Genomic DNA, 18,325 nt, shown 5'->3' with positions numbered 1-18,325 from the left:
AGTAAAAAGTGATATACAAATAAACGTGAATTAATACGGTTAAATGATTTTAATCAGCATTCGATTTACTTTACATTTTGTCACAGACACACACACACACACACACACGATCAAGGCTTATAAATGCACACAGAAAGGTCAAAGTCTCCATCATAAACCTTCCCTTACCCCTTACTTGGTGGGACCCAAAACCATCTCAGATGAAGTGGTGAGTATATTGTTGTTGTTTTTTTCTTCATATTTTTATGTTGCTCAGACAGATAACAGTACACTTTACTCCATAATATACTAATAATTTAGTGTGGCAAATACTCCTGTTACAATGGAAATGATACATTAATGTTTAGTTCATCAGGGGCCCTTGTCCATCATAATTTTGTTTTATTTAATTATGATAGGTGCCTTTGAAAACAGTTCTTTAACCAGACCTTCCTCTGGGCTGAAAAATAATAATAATATCTGTTTGTTTTTTGTTTGTTTTTTTACTTCAGAATCTTAAAATTTAACTAGAACTTTAGTAAAAAAAAAAAAATGGTTAACTGCATTGACATTCTCCAGTGATTAATATAATAATGATGCCTCACTCAAGCTATACACGTGCCTCGTGAGTCTTATAGTGGCACTGATTTCTAATCATTAACCGAAACATTTCCTGTTATTTCTTTCCTCCACTCATCCAGGACGTATTCATGCCTATTCCCCATCTGGACGTAGTCATATCAGGCCATGCTCTGTCCAGTCTTACTTAAACACAAAACCTCTAATAGTAACTCAAGGTCTTTTTCTTGTCACAAATTACATACTTCTATGCTTTGCTACTAGTTTAATTGCTCTGAGCTACCTACAGTTCAACTTTGCAATGGTCACCTCCACAGAAGTGGCCTATTTCTCACATATCTACAGCGTCATTCCTCCTGAACACAACGAGCCACAGGGTACGTTCAGAGTGCCATGCTGACAGGATATTTGGAGCCACATTAGGACAGCTACTAATTTATTCTGGCTGACACAAGCTACTTCCATCTAAACACTGTTACACTTGGTATAATGTCAGGGGCTTTCTGTACTTCTTTGGTCCTGCCGATGCCTGAGCAAGGAATGGTTTTTTGAGGCAGCAGCAGAGGTGTATATGGACACACTCAATGAGGTTACAGATGCATTTGGGGGAAAAATGAATGCAAGAAAGCAGACAACAAGAACATGTTGCGATTGGGGAAAAAGAGTCATTCCAGGCTACAGCTGGACATGGACAGGTCTTTAACTAAGTTCAGCTGATGTGGGACCACACTGAGCCCTCCAGTACATCCTCTGTGTATAATGGAGGAGTTGAGGTGGTCTGCACACTTGGTGAGCCATTTTGTGGATTTTTTTTAGTAAATAAAGGTACAAAGAAAAAATTAAGTTGAAAAAAATTCATTTTAACAGCAATGCAATAGAAGAACAATTCTGGGTTCCCCGAAGGATCTTTCAGTGAAACATTCCCTTTAAAAAAAATAAAATTAAAAATTAAAAAAATACTTTTTTCTTAGTGTGAAAAATATTTTAATGATCTTACTCTTATCTGCTTCCATTAATGTATAACATCCATGGAACCTTTCCATTTTTCAACACAACAGAAGACTTGTTCCCAAAGAATGTTGTGAACCAAACAGTTACTGGTAGCCACTGACTTCCATAGTATGAAAACAAAATACTATGTGTTCAACAAAAGAAAGATATTGATACAGATGATGACATTTATTATTTTTGACTGAACTTAAGAGTGTAGAGAATCTTTTGCGGAACGGAATGTTTTCATGGATATTAAAAGTTCTTCTTTGGACCAAAGATGCCAATAATGAAACTTTACTTTTAAGAGTATGAGTGTATCTGAGAGTCAAAGACTTCATTAACCATAAACACTATCAAAAGTTTAATAAATCCTTTATACTGAAAGATATCGGAATATGCCTAGCTGAACCAATCCTGCCTTTTCCACAAAATCATGTTGAATGGGTTTTGCACAGAAGACTCCTTACACATAATTGTTATGCAGTTTTATAGGAATTCAGTGGCTCTGTATGTGTGGGGGAAGATCATTTAAGCAATTACAACAGTAGGGGTTTGGTTAGTAGTCACTTTAATTAAAGCAGAAGAGAATGTCTCTCAGTTTTGATGCCTTGACAAGAACATTAAAAAAAGGCAACATAAATGAGTTCTGAGTGCAACACAGAACAAAAATGCAATTTAAATGCATTTCCCTGATTTAATTGTTGCCTTGTGTCGTGCCTCATCTTCACAGGTACATGCTGTGATTGCTGCTTTCAGCTGCAGCAGCAGCTCGGCATATATACAGTACAGATGCTGGTCATATAATTAGAATATCATCAAAAAGTTGATTAATTTCACTAATTCCATTCAAAAAGTGAAACTTGTATATTCATTCATTACACACATACTGATATATTTCAAATGTTTATTTCTTTTAATTTTGATGATTATAACTGACAACTAAGGGAAATCTCAAATTCAGTATCTCGGAAAATTAGAATATAACTTAAGACCAATACAAAGAAAGGATTTTTAGAAATATTGGGCAACAAAAAAGTATGAAAATGAAAAGTATTATCATGTACAGCACTCAATACTTAGTTGGGCTCCTTTTGTCTGAATGACTGCAGCAATGCGGCTTGGCATGGAGTCGATCAGTCTGTGGCACTGCTCAGGTGTTATGAGAGCCCAGGTTGCTCTGATAGTGGCCTTCAGCTCTTCTGCATTGTTGGGTCTGGCATCATCGCATCGTCCTCTTCAAAATACCCCACAGATTTTCTATGGGGTTAAGGTCAGGAGAGTTTGCTGGCCAATTAAGAACAGGGGTCCTTAAACCAGCTACTGGTAGCTTTGGCACTGTGTGCTGGGGCCAAGTCCTGTTGGAAAAGGAAATCTGCATCTCCATAAAGTTGGTCAGCAGCAGGAAGCATGAAGTGCTCTAAAACTTCCTGGTATATGGCTGCGTTGACCTTGGACCTCAGAAAACACAGTGGACCAACACCAACAGATGACATGGCACACCAAACCATCACTGACTGTGGAAACTTTACACTGGACCTCAAGCAACGTGGATTGTGTGCCTCTCCTCTCTTCCTCCAGACTCTGGCACCCTGATTTCCAAAGGAAATGCAAAGTTTACTTTCATCAGAGAACATAACTTTGGACCACTCAGCATGCAGTCCAGTCCTTTTTGAAGCGAGACGCTTCTGATGCTGTCTGTTGTTCAAGAGTATCTTGACACAAGGAATGCGAAGCTGAAACCCATGTCTTGCATACGTCTGTGTGTAGTGGTTCTTGAACCACTGACTCCAGCTGCAGTCCACTCTTTGTGAATCTGCCCCACATTTTTGAATGGGTTTTGTTTCACTATCCTCTCCAGGGTGCGGTTATCCCTAATGCTTGTAAACTTTTTTCTACCACATCTTTTCCTTCCCTTTGCCTCTCTATTAATGTGCTTGAGCACAGAGCTCTGTGAACAGCCAGCCTCTTTTGCAATGAACTTTTGTGTCTTGCCCTCCTTGTGCAAGGTGTCAATGGTCGTCTTTTGGACAACTGTCAAGACAGCAGTCTTCCCCATGATTGTGTAGCCTACAGAACTAGACTGAGAGACAATTTAAAGGCCTTCGCAGGTGTTGAGTTGATAGCTGATTAGAGTGTGGCACCAGGTGTCTTCAATATTGAACCTTTTCACAATATTCAAATTTTCTGAGATACTGAATTTGGGATTTTCCTTAGTTGTCAGTTATAAACATCAAAATTAAAATAAATAAATATATATATATCAGTATGTGTGTAATGAATGAATATGATATACAAGTTTCAGTTTTTGAATGGAATTAGTGAAATAAATCAACTTTTTGATGATATTCTAATTATATGACCAGCACCTGTATATGGGTATTTTTTCCATCACTAACCTTTCCCTTATTCTTTTGCCCCTTTTTTGTTGGAAGGTTTCAGATAGCTGTTAACCTCTCTATTGAGTGTTATACTCTAACTTTTGGTATTAACACATTTTTTGCTCTTACACTTACAACTATACTCCTGTTGTGGTGGACATTTCAGCCCTTGGACTGGACATTGAGACACAAGTGAACTCTCACTACACTGAACTTAATGAAATATAAGCCTATATGAAATGATAGTAAGAATAAAAAAGAAAAAAAAATATTATATATATTTAAGTTTGCATTTGGTGGAGATACTGATATATGGTCAAAATATAAGATAAAATTCTGATAAATTGTAAATCAGTGACTTTATCACGGTATAACAGGCAACTTACATAAAATTAATTAATTAATCAGATAGCAGAAAACATGTAGTAGATTGTGTACTTTAAGTTTTTCGCACGTTGTGAACATTATGATTATTTAGATTTTACAAGGTTAAAAAGATTTTCAAGAAAGATGAAGGTTGTGTATTGAATAATTATTTATTCATCCAGTGTATTTGCATACTGTTGTGTGATATCATTTCCTGTTTATACAAATCTATGTTTAAAATAAGTACTCACTTAGCATATATTTACCAAATCCTACAATTCAAATAAAATATTAAAAATAATAAGACGTTTCTTAATTAGGTAGCATTAAGCCTTATAAAAATAAAAATAAAAAGTATCACAAGTGCCTTATGAACAGAATTAAAATGTTAAACAAATAAACGGAAGAACAGCATTAACTACATTCAAAGTCTCTGCTACATTTACACGGAACGTCATCATCTTTGTAATATAACACCGGAAGTTTTTGAAACGCGCAGTTGGGAATAGCGGACGTGACGTCAACTATTTGTAAAATGGGAATTGCAGTCCCCAAACCTTTTGCAAGAACATGTTGCCATTTTCACATTTAACATTTAATATTGCTAGTCTGGTTATAAGTGTTTTGACTAAGCAATGATGATTTATTATCAAAATATAATAAAGAAATACATGTTAATGATAAATGAAGGTGACAATATAAGTCATTATAGTTCGAGATACAACAAATGAAACTATATTATAAATATACTATACTGTAATATATTCTATATAGATCAGAGAAAATAGTGCTTAAATAAATGCATACTAATTATTTCAGCTATAAACACAATTAAATAAGTTATATTTTACATATATGTTGTGAGCTTCTCAATAATAATAATAATAAAGATTAGGCCTATGTGATGTCCGATGGCTCTCTTCCTTAATTATTTTACAAATAAAGGACTTTCTTTTTAGCAAAAGCATTACGAGGGAAACGCGTTCGGTTGTACAAAACTACACTTCCCAGAATTCAACGGGTCAGACTTGCGTAACGTTCGGAAAGTCTTCCAGCAGAACCTCTGCGGCCCTGACGATTTGGCAGAAACATCAAACACCTCGATTCTGAATGACACAAAATCCAACGGAGTTGCTTATAGTCGCCCGTAACGAGGAGATCATCGACCGCAGGCGCTCGGAGGCTGGCTGTGAAAGAGATTCACGGTGGATTTGAGAACGCAAGATCGCGAGGGCCTATCAAACATGTCCTCTTCCTCGCAGGCGTCTTCCAGGCGGCAGTGGTGCTACCTCTGCGACCTGCCGAAGATGCCGTGGGCGATGATCTGGGACTTCAGCGAGGCCGTGTGCAGAGGATGCGTGAACTACGAGGGCGCGGACCGGATCGAGCTGCTGATCGACGCGGCGCGGCAGCTCAAGAGAACACATGTGATGCAGGACGGCAGATCTCCGGGTCCGCAGGCCTCCGGTAAACACGCTCCCGCGGGGAAGGAGGGTCCCGTGGAGACCGGCAGACCGCCCTCCGAGCGATATGAACGGGGAAGAGGAGAATACAGGCTGCCCAATGGGCTGCCCAGACTGGAAGACGGAGGTCCGCCTGAGGTGAGTAGACAGAGTCCTACCGCCAGGAGAACTTTAGTGGGGGCTGTGCCACCCAATTTAATGGCGCAAGGGCTTGTCGGAGCCCCTCACGGCCTGCTGACTGCTGTACCGGGTCTGAACGCCCGAGCTGGCGCTCCCTTAACCATCTCTGCCCCCATGTTGAACGAGCTCAGTAAGAGACAGGCCATGAGCATGGGGATGAATGTGGGTGTGGCGTCTTTCATGAGCCCGGAATTCGAGAAGGAGCTCAAGGAGAAGCAGAGGACCGCCGAAGCCCTCGGTGAGCTTTCTGAAAGCATCCGGAATCGTGCCGAAGACTGGGCTGGACGCCCCAAACACATGCGGGAGGCCTTGCACACACTTTCCGGCTGCTCCCCGTTCAATGTGCGTTTTAAGAAAGACCACGGCCTGCTGGGAAGGGTGTTCGCTTTTGACGCCAAGCTGATGGTTGAGTTTGAGCTGAAGGTCTTCATCGAGTACCCGTGTGGATCCGGTAACGTGTTCTCCAGCGTCTTAGCGCTGGTCAAGCAGATGTTCCATGACTCTCAGAAAGACACCGGCAAGGTCATTAACTCGGGGTACAAATACGTGGAGTATGAGAAAAGGCACGGCACGGGCGACTGGCGCCTCCTGTCGGAGCTGCTCAGCGATGGAGTGCGGGCGTTCAAAGACGCTCCGGCCCCGGAATCCCTCCCGCAGCCTTACCTGGACCCCAGCTGCTCCATGTTACCCACCGCGCTCTGCCACATCGCCCGTCCCACACAGCCAAGAGTGCGCCGACGCAAAGCCTCGCCCGAGCCGGATGGCGCCGAGAGGATGACCTCAGAGGAGATGCGCCAGCATTGGTCGTTTGCCGCATATCCCGGCTTGCCCGGCCACATGCCTGCAACATCGCTAGCCAGCGTGGGCCAGCCTTCAGAGGGCATGGGGGCACACGGTAGTGACCCGTCACCCATCTCGGCGCTCATGAGTGTGGCTGACAATGTCGGCACGGCCACCCAAGCCCCTAAAGATGCTCCGGGCAGCAGTGGTGCCCACTCAGCCAACACAGGGCGGCAAAACAGCACGAGCCCTTCACCTACAGGTGCTCAGCGGCGGCTGGCGTCACGTAACGGAGAACCATCAGCAGGCAGCAGCACAGGAGGACCGACCACGACCGTCACCGCGTCCCTCTCTGACCAGAGCGCCGTCATGGGAGGCGAAGGCTCAGGAGGAGCTGGAGGAGGAGGAGGAGCTCCTCTGTGCTGCACCATCTGTCACGAGCGCCTGGAGGACACACACTTCGTCCAGTGTCCGTCGGTGCCCGGGCACAAGTTCTGCTTCCCCTGCACTCGGGACTTCATCTGCAGGCAGGGCTCAGGGAATGAGGTGTACTGCCCCAGTGGAGAGAAGTGCCCCCTCGTGGGCTCCAACGTGCCGTGGGCCTTCATGCAAGGAGAGATCTCTACCATCCTGGCGGGCGATGTGAAGGTGAAGAAGGAAAGAGACCCCTAACGGCCAGCAGCAGGTTTGATAACACGCTTTTATTCAGATAGGATGCATTGAGTTGATCAGAAGTGACATTTGTAAGATTTCTGGAAATTTCAGAAATATGAAAATCATACTATTTATTCATGATAAAAAATTCCACAAAAATATGATGCAGCCCAGCTGTTTTTAATACTGATGATAATAAGAAATCAGCATATCAGAATGATTTCCGAAGGATTATGTGACACTGACTGGAGTAATGATGCTGAAAAATCACAGGAATAAATATATTGTATCATATATTCACATAGAAAACAGTAAGGAAATTTCAGAAAATTACAAATTTTACTATATATATATTTTTTTTTAATGCAGCCTCGGTGAGAATATTTACACAAATATAAAATTTTACGATCTCCAAACTTTTGAATGAAATTGTGGGTGTGTGTATATAGATGTTATTTATTAATATATTGTCTATATTAATGCCTCCCCAACAGAACTCAAAGCTCTCTCTGAGGGAGGTGCGGTCCTGAGCCCTCTAAATGTTGGCGGTCAGCACTGAAGAGACGGTCCTCTTCCTCCATCCACCCCGGCCTCCTCTTGCCTTTCGCTGGTTCAATCCCCCTTTTCCTTCTCTCCCCTGTCTCTGTTTCGGCTGAGACCATGGAGAACACAGCCATTGTTCTCTTCAGAGATGCCCACGTATTAAACCCTCCAGCACTTATTTCAGATTTGTTGGTCCGCATCGATTCTTCAGCAGCGCTTTGAGAACTTCCAGTCTGCAAACCAAAACCAGGTTCACCTACTGTGTTGTATTGACTATGAGAAGAGAATAAAAAACACACATTTCAAAGATCCGGTGGGGTGATTTCCCAGAATGTGCTTCAATCCACCAGACAGATGCAGATTGTACAGCGGGAAGCGTGTTTGGAAGCGCCGCTTCCTTTACAATCACAGAACTGCAGGCCCGCTCTTGTCTTTGCTGTCGTCTATGCTGCATAAAACTGTTAAATAGTCCAGGAATATTACTAAGTGCTAAAAGCCCTTCCTTCAGATTGCTTCTTGATACAGCATGTATATTAGATAGCTTTATGTTTTTTACTCCGTGTAGATTGTACAAGAATTATCCCGTTCAATGGTTATAGATGTGCAATCTCTAGATTTGATACTATGTTGCTTTATGTACCACTAAGTCTTTGAATGAATAGAACACCAAAGATAGACATGCTGAATATTGTCGTATCATATGATGCTATAACATATTTTTTGTGGATTTGGTCAGAGAACAAGGAAAGTTTTACATTGGGAACGTATATTTAAACCTTTATGGGTAGACACACAATAGATTTTTATTACAAGTAAACAGATCACTATATTTTCTATTGTAACCCATTGGCTTTTAAATCCCTGGAGGTGATGATATATATGACAATAGATCCACTCTGTTTTTTTTACAAGTTTATGGTCCAGATTGTTTTCTTTCCATTTTTACATGTCAAAGGCATACTTTAGGATGATTGTTTTAATGTAAAAGATTCGAAAGTGCCAGCGTCTGTCTATTAGACATGTAGACTTGTTATACAACGGCCCCAAACTTATTTGGATGGAACCACTGTAGGTTTGGTTCTCCATATTGTTTAGAGATGTCTTCAGTCTTGCTTTATGAAATTGGAAAATATATGACTAAATATATGAATGCACAAGAACTGTTCTGTAAGACTTTTGTTTAATCAGCATTTATGTTACAGCTTAAATTGTATTTAAATTAAAAGATTGACTTTTCACACACCCTTAGAGACTGTTGCTGTTCATTGTAATTCTTCACTCATTTTAGTGACGCAAATGTTGACCAAAGTCTGCAGAAATGCTGAATTTTTTTTTTTTAAGAAAAGTGAATTCATTGTTTGCTGATTTAACCCTTCAAGTGATTTTAAAGGGTGGGAAGGGTTTATTAGTAATAATTTATTATTTGACTTTTTTAACAGTAAAGTTGACTTGGGTAAATATGCATTGTTTTGTATAAGCGAGAAGACCTCATTATGAAAGTGTGATGTGTAAAGCTCATTGGGTTGTTTTTATATGAACTGGAGACTCGAAAGCTGTTCAAGGTTAGAGTATGTTTGCTTTCTTTGCCGTTGCTTATCTGCTGTGGTTGTGTTGGGAAAGGACATGATTTCAAACATCACAGTTTCGATTTATTTATAGTATGGTCAAGCATATGTGATGTTTTACAGTTAGCAGTTAAACCATGTTTAGCAGTTAAACCAAATGATTATCAAATCTGTAAATGACTGCAATGTTATGTCAAATGGCAGGGTAATTATTTACTAAACTTAATGTAATATTATACATTTTAAAATACTGTTTTAACAAATTTTCATTTAGTTTAATAATAAGCTAATTGCAAAAAAAAAAAAAAAAAAATCCTAAAATGTAACAAAACGAAAAAAGGGTAAAACTACAGTAGTATATAAATAATACTGAAATGCTTGAAGAAAGTCTCTTTGGTTTTTCTCTGGGATTCGTGAAGGTCATCTTTGCTGTAATGCTAAGTTTTGTCCAGCAGATGGAGATATTCTACAAACATTGCGACAAGTTGGTAAGCGATGGAATTAAATACTAAAAAAAAAAGTAATGTTCAGTAAATGGCATAATTGTCATTGTACCTCATGGAACTGGACAGAATTTATAAAGTCAGGATCTGTACCAAATTGTAAAAAAACAAAACAAATAAAAAACAGTGGGGCAATAGCTTGGACTTAAAACAACACTAGGAGTTTTGGAACCAGTACAGCCCACAAAGACCGTTGTGTGTAATTCTACAGATATACTTTACTATAGAGTTATAACAGAATCGAATTTGCAGCCTCGGCGTAATTATTGGTCAGATGTGGAACACGTGACTAATTGATTTCGGCGAGCAATAAAAAAAAGAAACGCACATAAACAATAATAAAATATTATTAGCCTAATAATATTTACCTAAAATCAGTCATACAAAAGAGCAGTAGTTGTGAACAAAAAAACGGTATTAAATGAGCATTGTACAGTGATAATCAATATGTAGGCTATATGTTGATATTGTTCTTGCAAGATGTAGGCTACTTCTTGTAGGCTATTTAACAGATTGTCGGGTGAACACTTCCTGTCTGAAATCTACATGTTATTTAAAGGCTTCCATGTGAATTCCTCTTGTTAAACTATCATTAATGACTCACTGCTGTTTGACTCCTCAAAAGCCTTAAGACACGTTTCTAATATTCTGCTTCCTCCATTAGCGTTGCCCATTAAGACTATTGTTATTCAATTATAGAGGTGTTAATGACCGATGCGCCGCTGCTTCGGCCTGAGACAGCAGCAGGATTCAGATTCAGATGTGTGTTCACCAATCCACCATCTCAAGACCCTGCAGCGATCACTGCTGAGGAGAAAACCTGCAGGACACCAGATAGACACGTGTGCAAGTGCGCAAGACATCTCTCTGTGTTTCAGTTTTCATCATTCACCCACATGCATTTGAATTATTACAGGAACGTGCGCAGTGAAAAATAGTCGCAAACAGTCTGATCATAAAATAAAGAATAACTGGCTAAGAAAGAATTGAATATATTCTGTGAATAAGTGTAATTATAGCCTATATAAAAAATATTTTAGAGGGTTGTGGGAACACCCCATGAAGTCGCTTTTTGGGGGTCAGGTCTCTCCTAATCCTGTCGACCCCCCGCCAACTGATCAATTACATCTCCATTCATTAGCCATTAGGAAATGCATTGAGATTGTGATGCTCCTGTCTGCGCCTAACAACAGATGTGTATTCAGAGTCGCGCATAGCTGCTGCTGCTTCAAGCCAAGAACAGTTTGTTCACAATTATATTTTGTGGGGCAAAACGTTTTATAAGTTAGAATCCGCGCTTGTGCACGTTTAAACTTGCAAATAATGTTGTTGTTTTTATTTTACAAAATAAAAAATAAGCAGAAAATATAAATAAAACGAATATAATAGCCTATAAAATATTCGGAAAGGCAGTTTTGTCGCTTTAAATTTGAACCATATTCTGCTCAACAATCAAATCGGTGTATTTTGATTCTGTTGCATGCTTTTTAGTTTTTCAGCGCACACATGCCCTGAGCCAGGTTTGAGAAAAGACGGCATGAGATCATCTCGAGAATTAATCACCGTCCATCGCTCACTGTGACCGAGCTGAGAGTGATAGCCGAGGGGATTTAACAACTTTAAATCTAGCACCTCAGATTACTGATGTGGACCCCTGCCGTGATGAGTTTAAGCCCTGATGAGTTTATACCACCCTGAACACATCACTGATGACAGAAGAAGCATTAAATGATTGACTGATGACGACGAATCAAAAACAAAACGCATTGCATCAGTCATGAAAGAATCTGACACGAGAATAAAGCTAAATAACTTCATACCCGTGTCTGTCTGTCTATCTATCTATCTATCTATCTATCTATCTATCTATCTATCTATCTATCTATCTATCTATCTATCTATCTATTCTAGACCAACAGACGTCTATAATGATTTATAAAACGGTCCTTGATTCTGATTGGCTGAGCCAGGTGCAAAGCTGCTGTAAAATAAACTACAAACACACCTTTGTTTACTTCTGCGTGTTGCTCGGCAACTACTTTGTTAGAACCACAACTGTTTCCGAGGAACTTCATTGTTTGGTGGAAGAATGCTTTTTAAAAATATCATTACACTTTATTAGCTCTGTTTTATTCTGTAAAACCTTACTACGTATATGGAATAACCGTTCATGAAAGCAATTAGCCCCGCGAAGCCGGAATATAAATACATAACGGTTTTAAGGGGTGTTTAGTTTATAAATTCTCATAGCAGCCTGACTTGTAAAGACGCCCATCCTTCTGTAAGTTACAGCAGAGCCCCATCTCCATTTCATTCAATTCCATTGTAGGCCTGAAGTTGTCTGGGATGAGAATTGAGATGGACGCGTCGGCAGGCCAATATCCAGAACAGCAGGGGGCAGGGGAGACCTTTAGGGCCGTCTTCCCGAGTCCCGGGGCCTGCTGGGCGGTCCCTCACCTGCGCGTGTTTAAAGCCTGAGGTGAGGCTTTCCTTCAGAGACCTGACGCAGTGTCCACCACAGCTCCACTCTGGACTCCTCGGGATTACTTGAAAATGTTTACTGGTCTTGCCACGCAAAAAAACTGAGTGAACTAAGTTAACTAATCATGAGAAAACATCTAATTGATCCACAGGACTGAAGACAACAACTCACTAACTATTTAAAACGGTTTATTAGAGTATATGCTGTAAAATAACGTGGAATTACACAAGTGTGTTGTCTTGTGGGACGTTTATTTTTTTTATTATTATTTTTTTTTAAGAAAACCTAAAAAAAAAAGTCAAGACTATTTTAATGTACGTTTAGTCTGCTGTCACTATCGCGCTTTTCACGAGTTATAACTTTATTCGGGGATGTTGAGCTCCGTGAAGATGGAATCTCATGAAATTCCGGAATGGAATGCGTTCTACAGCGAGGCAAGTGAGGTAAGTTCGAGAAAATCTTCCGTTTTCTTTTATTTAGATAATAAAATATGTTTTATTTTGTTCATATTGTTATATAGATAGATAGATAGATAGATAGATAGATAGATAGATAGATAGATAGATAGATAGATAGATAGATAGATAGATAGATAAAAATACGAAATAACATTTAAATATTTGGAAAATAAAATAATGCATAGTTTTAATATTTGCATGTTAAAAGTACTTTATTAATAGAACACATTATATTACATTGTCGACATTTAGCTTTCGATTACATTGTGATTTTAATTTAACGTTACAGTCTGCTGTTCCCATTTTACATTTAAGTAGATCTAACAGAAAACTTTCTTTGTGAGTTCCGCGAATCACAATAACACATTAATGAATTCAATTCATATTTACATTTACTGTATGTGCACAGACACTTTGTGACGGCAAACAGGTGAGATTTGAAAAAAAAATAAATAAAAAAAAAAAAAAAAAAAAAAATATATATATATATATATATATATATATATATATATATATATATATATATGTTATATGTTATATGTTTAATTCTTTTTTAGAGATTCATTATAATAATTCTAAAGAGGTTTTAAAAACACCTACTCATAGTCTCCGTTTAACTAATAGTTAGTTGTATATGTAAAACGAAAAGTAAAAAATTCTTTACACACACACACACACACATATAGTCAATACACAGTAGTCAACATTTGATGTGAATCAAAAAAGTTAATAAAAGTTGTCCTAAGAACACATTTTTGTTTTAGGTTTTAGGACAACTTGAAATGTTTTGATCCACTTCAAATGATATATATATATATATATATATATATATATATATATATATATATATATATATATATATATAATTTACGTATAATATAACAAAGTTAAAATGTATTATAGTTTGGCATTAACTTTATAATGCAGAAGCCTATAGGCTTGCGTGTATATGTTTGTAAACTATATATGTTTACTAATTTGTTTGTTGATGATGAACATTAATTCTGTATTTTTTTTTTAGATGTATTCCTCTCCGAGCGCCATGAACTCAGTGAGCAGCTTGAACAGCTACATAAATCTGAACTCGGCCTGTTCCACATCCAGCATGAACATGGGGTATCCCAGCGCAGGTCTCAACAGCAGCCCATTGAGCAGCATGGGTGGAGGTCCCAACCACATGAGCCTGTCCCCTGTCGGCTCCTCTCTGAACCACAGTTCTCTGACTCAGCTAGGTTCTTCTGCCTCCTCCCTGGGTCCCCTCTCGCATTACCAAAGCATGGGTCAACCAATGTCCCAGATCAGCTACCCCTCTCCTACCTCTCTCAACCGGACTAAGGAGATGTCCAAGCCATACCGGCGCTCACTGACCCATGCCAAGCCACCGTACTCCTACATATCCCTCATCACGATGGCCATCCAGCAGTCCAACAGCAAGATGCTGACACTCAACGAAATCTACCAGTGGATCATGGATCTGTTCCCGTACTACCGTGAGAACCAGCAGCGCTGGCAGAACTCCATCCGCCACTCTCTGTCCTTCAACGACTGCTTCGTCAAAGTGGCGCGTTCCCCCGACAAGCCCGGCAAGGGCTCCTACTGGGCGCTCCATCCCAATTCCGGGAACATGTTTGAGAACGGCTGCTATCTGCGTCGGCAGAAGCGCTTCAAGCTTGAAGAGAGATCTGGCAAAAAGAGCTCGGCGAAGTCTCAGGAGGGCGGCAGCAGCTCCAAGGGTGGCCACAGCGGTGAGGGGATTCAAGAGGAGCACAGTCCCGCAACCGGCTCCGAAGGTGCCGATTCGGCCCATTCCGACAGCTCCCATGCCTCGGAGGAGCAGCAGAGGAGCCTGGTGCAGCTGGATTGCACGTCTCAAGCCCCCAATCTTTCGCACAGCTCGCCAGTGCCAATCCCATCTTCGGTGTCCTCCTCCATGCCCCCGTCCGGCTCGCACCTGCACTCTCAGGGAATGGGAGGCAGCCCTCACCTGCTGGCCAGCCCCATGCAGCACCTGGATCTACAGAACGACCCTCTGAAGTCCATGGACCCCCACTACAACTTCAACCATCCGTTCTCCATCACCAACCTCATGTCCAACGAGCAGAAGATGGACCTCAAGTCGTACCAAGACCAGGTGATGGCTTACAACAGCTACACCACAGCTTCTCCAGTGGCCACCAAACAGATCTATGACAGCGCAGGTCCGTCCGCTATTGACACTGGTGCCTACTACCAGACCCTCTACAGCAGGTCTGTCCTCAACGCCTCCTAATGTGTTTACCAGCCATGTGAAATCTACAGACTCTTAATGGCAGGATCTTACATCTTCAACACAGAGCTTGCTTTGCCATTGATAACTAAGCTTGGGTTCCTGAACTCTTAAAAATAAAGGGGGTTTTCACAGTGATGCCACAGAAGGACCATTTCTGCTTCCTCAAAGAACCTTTCAGTGAACAGTTCTTAGAAGAACCATTTGAACCATTGGAGAGTAAGAAAGTTTCCACGGATGATTGGTTGACTGCAGCCTCAAGGTTCTTCTTGGATCCATGCCAATAAATAACCTTTATTTTTAAGAGTGCGCTGAGAAAAAAGCTTTTACCAGAACCAAAGATTGAGTACCAATGCTTTTTTTTGTGCTTTTTTTCAGAAACTAATTTAATTCACATATATTCAGGAACTAAAGGTTTTGGTTTCGGATGTAACACAGAAGATGTATACAAATGATGCCACGTGTATATACTGTTTTGGGGAAGTAGGAGTCAGGCATTTATTTATGAAGGGAAGAATTTAATATATCATGTATGATTTTGTGTTGTGAAGTTACGTTAACAATGTGATAATAAGAGGACGTTAGCGTGATTGCGGAAGCGTTTGAGTTCAGGTTACTGCTGTGAGCAGGTGTTACTGTGTTACAGGGAAACTCTCCTGTTTTTGTGTTACAGCATAACGCGTGTTCAGTCGAAGTGTACTAACATACAGTGTACGTGTACGGAGAGTGTGTATCATTATGCTTGTCCCTTACACGAGCTGAAGAAATTACTTTTTACTCTTGGCCATCAAGTCATTTTGTACATTCTGAAGATTTTTTTTAAGTATATATATATAGAGATAAAAGTTTGACAAAGATGGATAAAACTGTGGTACATCCAACAATTTGTTTTACAGACTTCCCTTTCTAGAAAAACTGGCAATGGCGTTCATGAAAAAGAGGTTGAGGATGTTTCTCTGTTATTGCAGTGTCTCAGCTGAAGCTGTTAGTAAGAGCAAGAGAGAATGCACTGTAAGGGCCATTTCCATACAATACTTGCACTAGTGACCTCTCTGTTCTTCACTGCTGGGGGTGGGGGTGGGGTGGGGGGTGAGATCGTTTTGTTACAGCAATGCTTTGTAACCACCTTTTTATCAGAAAATCCTACAGACCCTATTGAATTTGCCATGATGTATTTTTGAAAGATCTCGTCATTTAAAAATCTCCCTCTGAGATTTCAAAGCAGTTTTAATAATAAAAACTGTCTCAAGCCATCATGTCATAAATACATTTCTTGCAAGTCTTTTTGTAATTTGTAAGAAAGCAGGTCAGAATTGATGTTCTTGTACTGTTTTGTTTATTTAAATCCAGCTTTTTTGGCCTTTGGGCTTAGAAGAGAAGTGTCTTAATATATATATATATTGCTTTATTTGGTTAATTGTTTCATGGTATGTTCTTTTCTTATTAAAAAAACTCACATATCCGTTGGAGTTCTTTTCATTATTGCATATTCTTAAAGTAAAAATGTTACTATTGAAAACGTTAAAATGGTTTCATAAATAGACAATGCATTGCTCAATCTAAATTAAACTAAAACTAGTTATTTTTAGAACAACATCTGACTCTCTGACATAAACATATTAGTTTTATAGGTTTTGTGTAAATTGTTGGATTTTGTATGATGCCTTATAATACCATGATAAATCAAATTAAAAGAAAGACATAAAGAATGAGCAAAATGGGACCTTAATTGCACCCGAGAGGTTCATATAGTACACTAAGTTGCTAATAGGCACCTTTTAGTGGTAGATAAGGAACAAAGTTGTCCATTTAATGTTGTTCCCATGCACTTTTTCTGTGTGTGTGTGCAGAAATAATCAATATTATCAGTTCTGTTCATTGCACAACTAGAGAATGGTGTAGAATTATAAGATGCTGACAGATAATTTAGCCTATTTGAGACCAGTTTTGTGTATTTTGCCTCATTTTGTAATTTGAGATCAACATGATTGCATAAAACGTGTGGAGTTAAAGCAGCTTGATTATCATTTGTAATGCATACTTTAGTTTTAAGTTAGAAAACAGAAGCACGTTCCCTAATGGAGCCCACTGTATGTCTAAATAAAACAATTCACAATCTCAAGAGTGACATTTCGAAGACCCTTACTGTAAATGAGCGTGAGCAATATAATAACCACATTGCAGATATGATCCATCTGCCAGGATAATAACCCTATCCTGTTTTATTGACCCAATAGCATCCGGCAATGAATCATTTATACCTCAAGAACCAAAAGAAGTTCTCAGAATCATGTTTAAACATGAATTCTGTTGTGTTCTTTCTGTTTTGGTGTGAAATATCCCACCCTGTCTGTTTTTGACTCGTTACTTCTCTCTTGTGAGATTGATGGCGGCAGGACTCTGAAGCCACGGTTCAGCTCAGTGTTTTTTGCTTTATCACAAAGAGCCGTGAAACCATTCTCTCTTGTCACGTCACTCTGGAGAGCTTTTTCAAAGGTAAAGCAGATTGCATGCAAAAGCGAGGGAAGGATGAAAGATAGACAGGGCTGGGGAAAGAGAGAGAATGTAAAGTAGACTCTGCCCTGGGTCTCCTGGTGGGAATCTATAGTGGCTATTTCTTCATGAGAAACACAAAGGGACCTTGCTGCTAGGGCTCTCACCTGATAAGATACGCCAATACGCCACTGATATGGTTTCCAAGGTGACACAATGGCAAATTAAGAACAAGAAACAGAGGCCCTTCCCATCATGACTAAACTGGAACGTACTTTTCCCTTTGTGACCTTTGTTTCAGTCTTAAAAGAACAGTTCATTGCAAAATGCACACTCTAATGTTGGTCCAAACCTGTATGACTTTCTTTCTTCTGCACAGCTGTTTTCAACGAAAGTCAATAGAGTCCCAAACAACATTGGGACATTTTCAAAATATGTTCCTTTGGGTTCCACGGATGAAATAAAAAGTCATATAGGTTTGGAACGACATGAGGGTGAGTAAATTATGACAGCATTTTCATTTTAGGTGAACTGTCCCTTTAAAAGCAATGTCAAAAATAGAAAGCCTTTTAGAAAAAGAAGTACATTTTATAAAACTCTTTGAGTAATTTTTTTTTTGTTTTGGGGGGGGGGGGGGTATACT

General features: G+C 39.7%; 2 protein-coding genes and 1 pseudogene across 2 annotated transcripts; all 3 read left to right on the top strand.

The window, feature by feature from the left end:
- The first annotated feature begins 97 nt into the window (after positions 1-97).
- Positions 98-1,669, top strand: LOC113061235 (thiamine transporter 2-like; annotated as a pseudogene).
- A 3,596-nt stretch (positions 1,670-5,265) lies between these two features.
- Positions 5,266-9,159, top strand: LOC113061733 (interferon regulatory factor 2-binding protein 1-like). The gene is made up of 2 exons (XM_026231121.1): positions 5,266-7,403; positions 7,867-9,159. The coding sequence occupies exon 1, from the start codon at positions 5,540-5,542 to the stop codon at positions 7,388-7,390; it is 1,851 nt and encodes a 616-aa protein (XP_026086906.1). The 5' UTR covers positions 5,266-5,539; the 3' UTR covers positions 7,391-7,403; positions 7,867-9,159.
- Positions 9,160-12,463: 3,304 nt separating this feature from the next.
- Positions 12,464-16,651, top strand: LOC113061732 (hepatocyte nuclear factor 3-gamma). The gene is made up of 2 exons (XM_026231120.1): positions 12,464-12,908; positions 13,945-16,651. The coding sequence occupies exons 1-2, from the start codon at positions 12,837-12,839 to the stop codon at positions 15,190-15,192; spliced, it is 1,320 nt and encodes a 439-aa protein (XP_026086905.1). The 5' UTR covers positions 12,464-12,836; the 3' UTR covers positions 15,193-16,651.
- The last annotated feature ends 1,674 nt before the right edge of the window (positions 16,652-18,325 follow it).

The sequence above is a fragment of the Carassius auratus genome, chromosome 43, assembly GCF_003368295.1.
Source record: "Carassius auratus strain Wakin chromosome 43, ASM336829v1, whole genome shotgun sequence".
Classification (NCBI taxonomy): domain Eukaryota; kingdom Metazoa; phylum Chordata; class Actinopteri; order Cypriniformes; family Cyprinidae; genus Carassius; species Carassius auratus.
The sequence above is the reverse complement of the archived record's forward strand: the minus strand, read 5'-3'. Positions and strand labels throughout refer to the sequence as shown.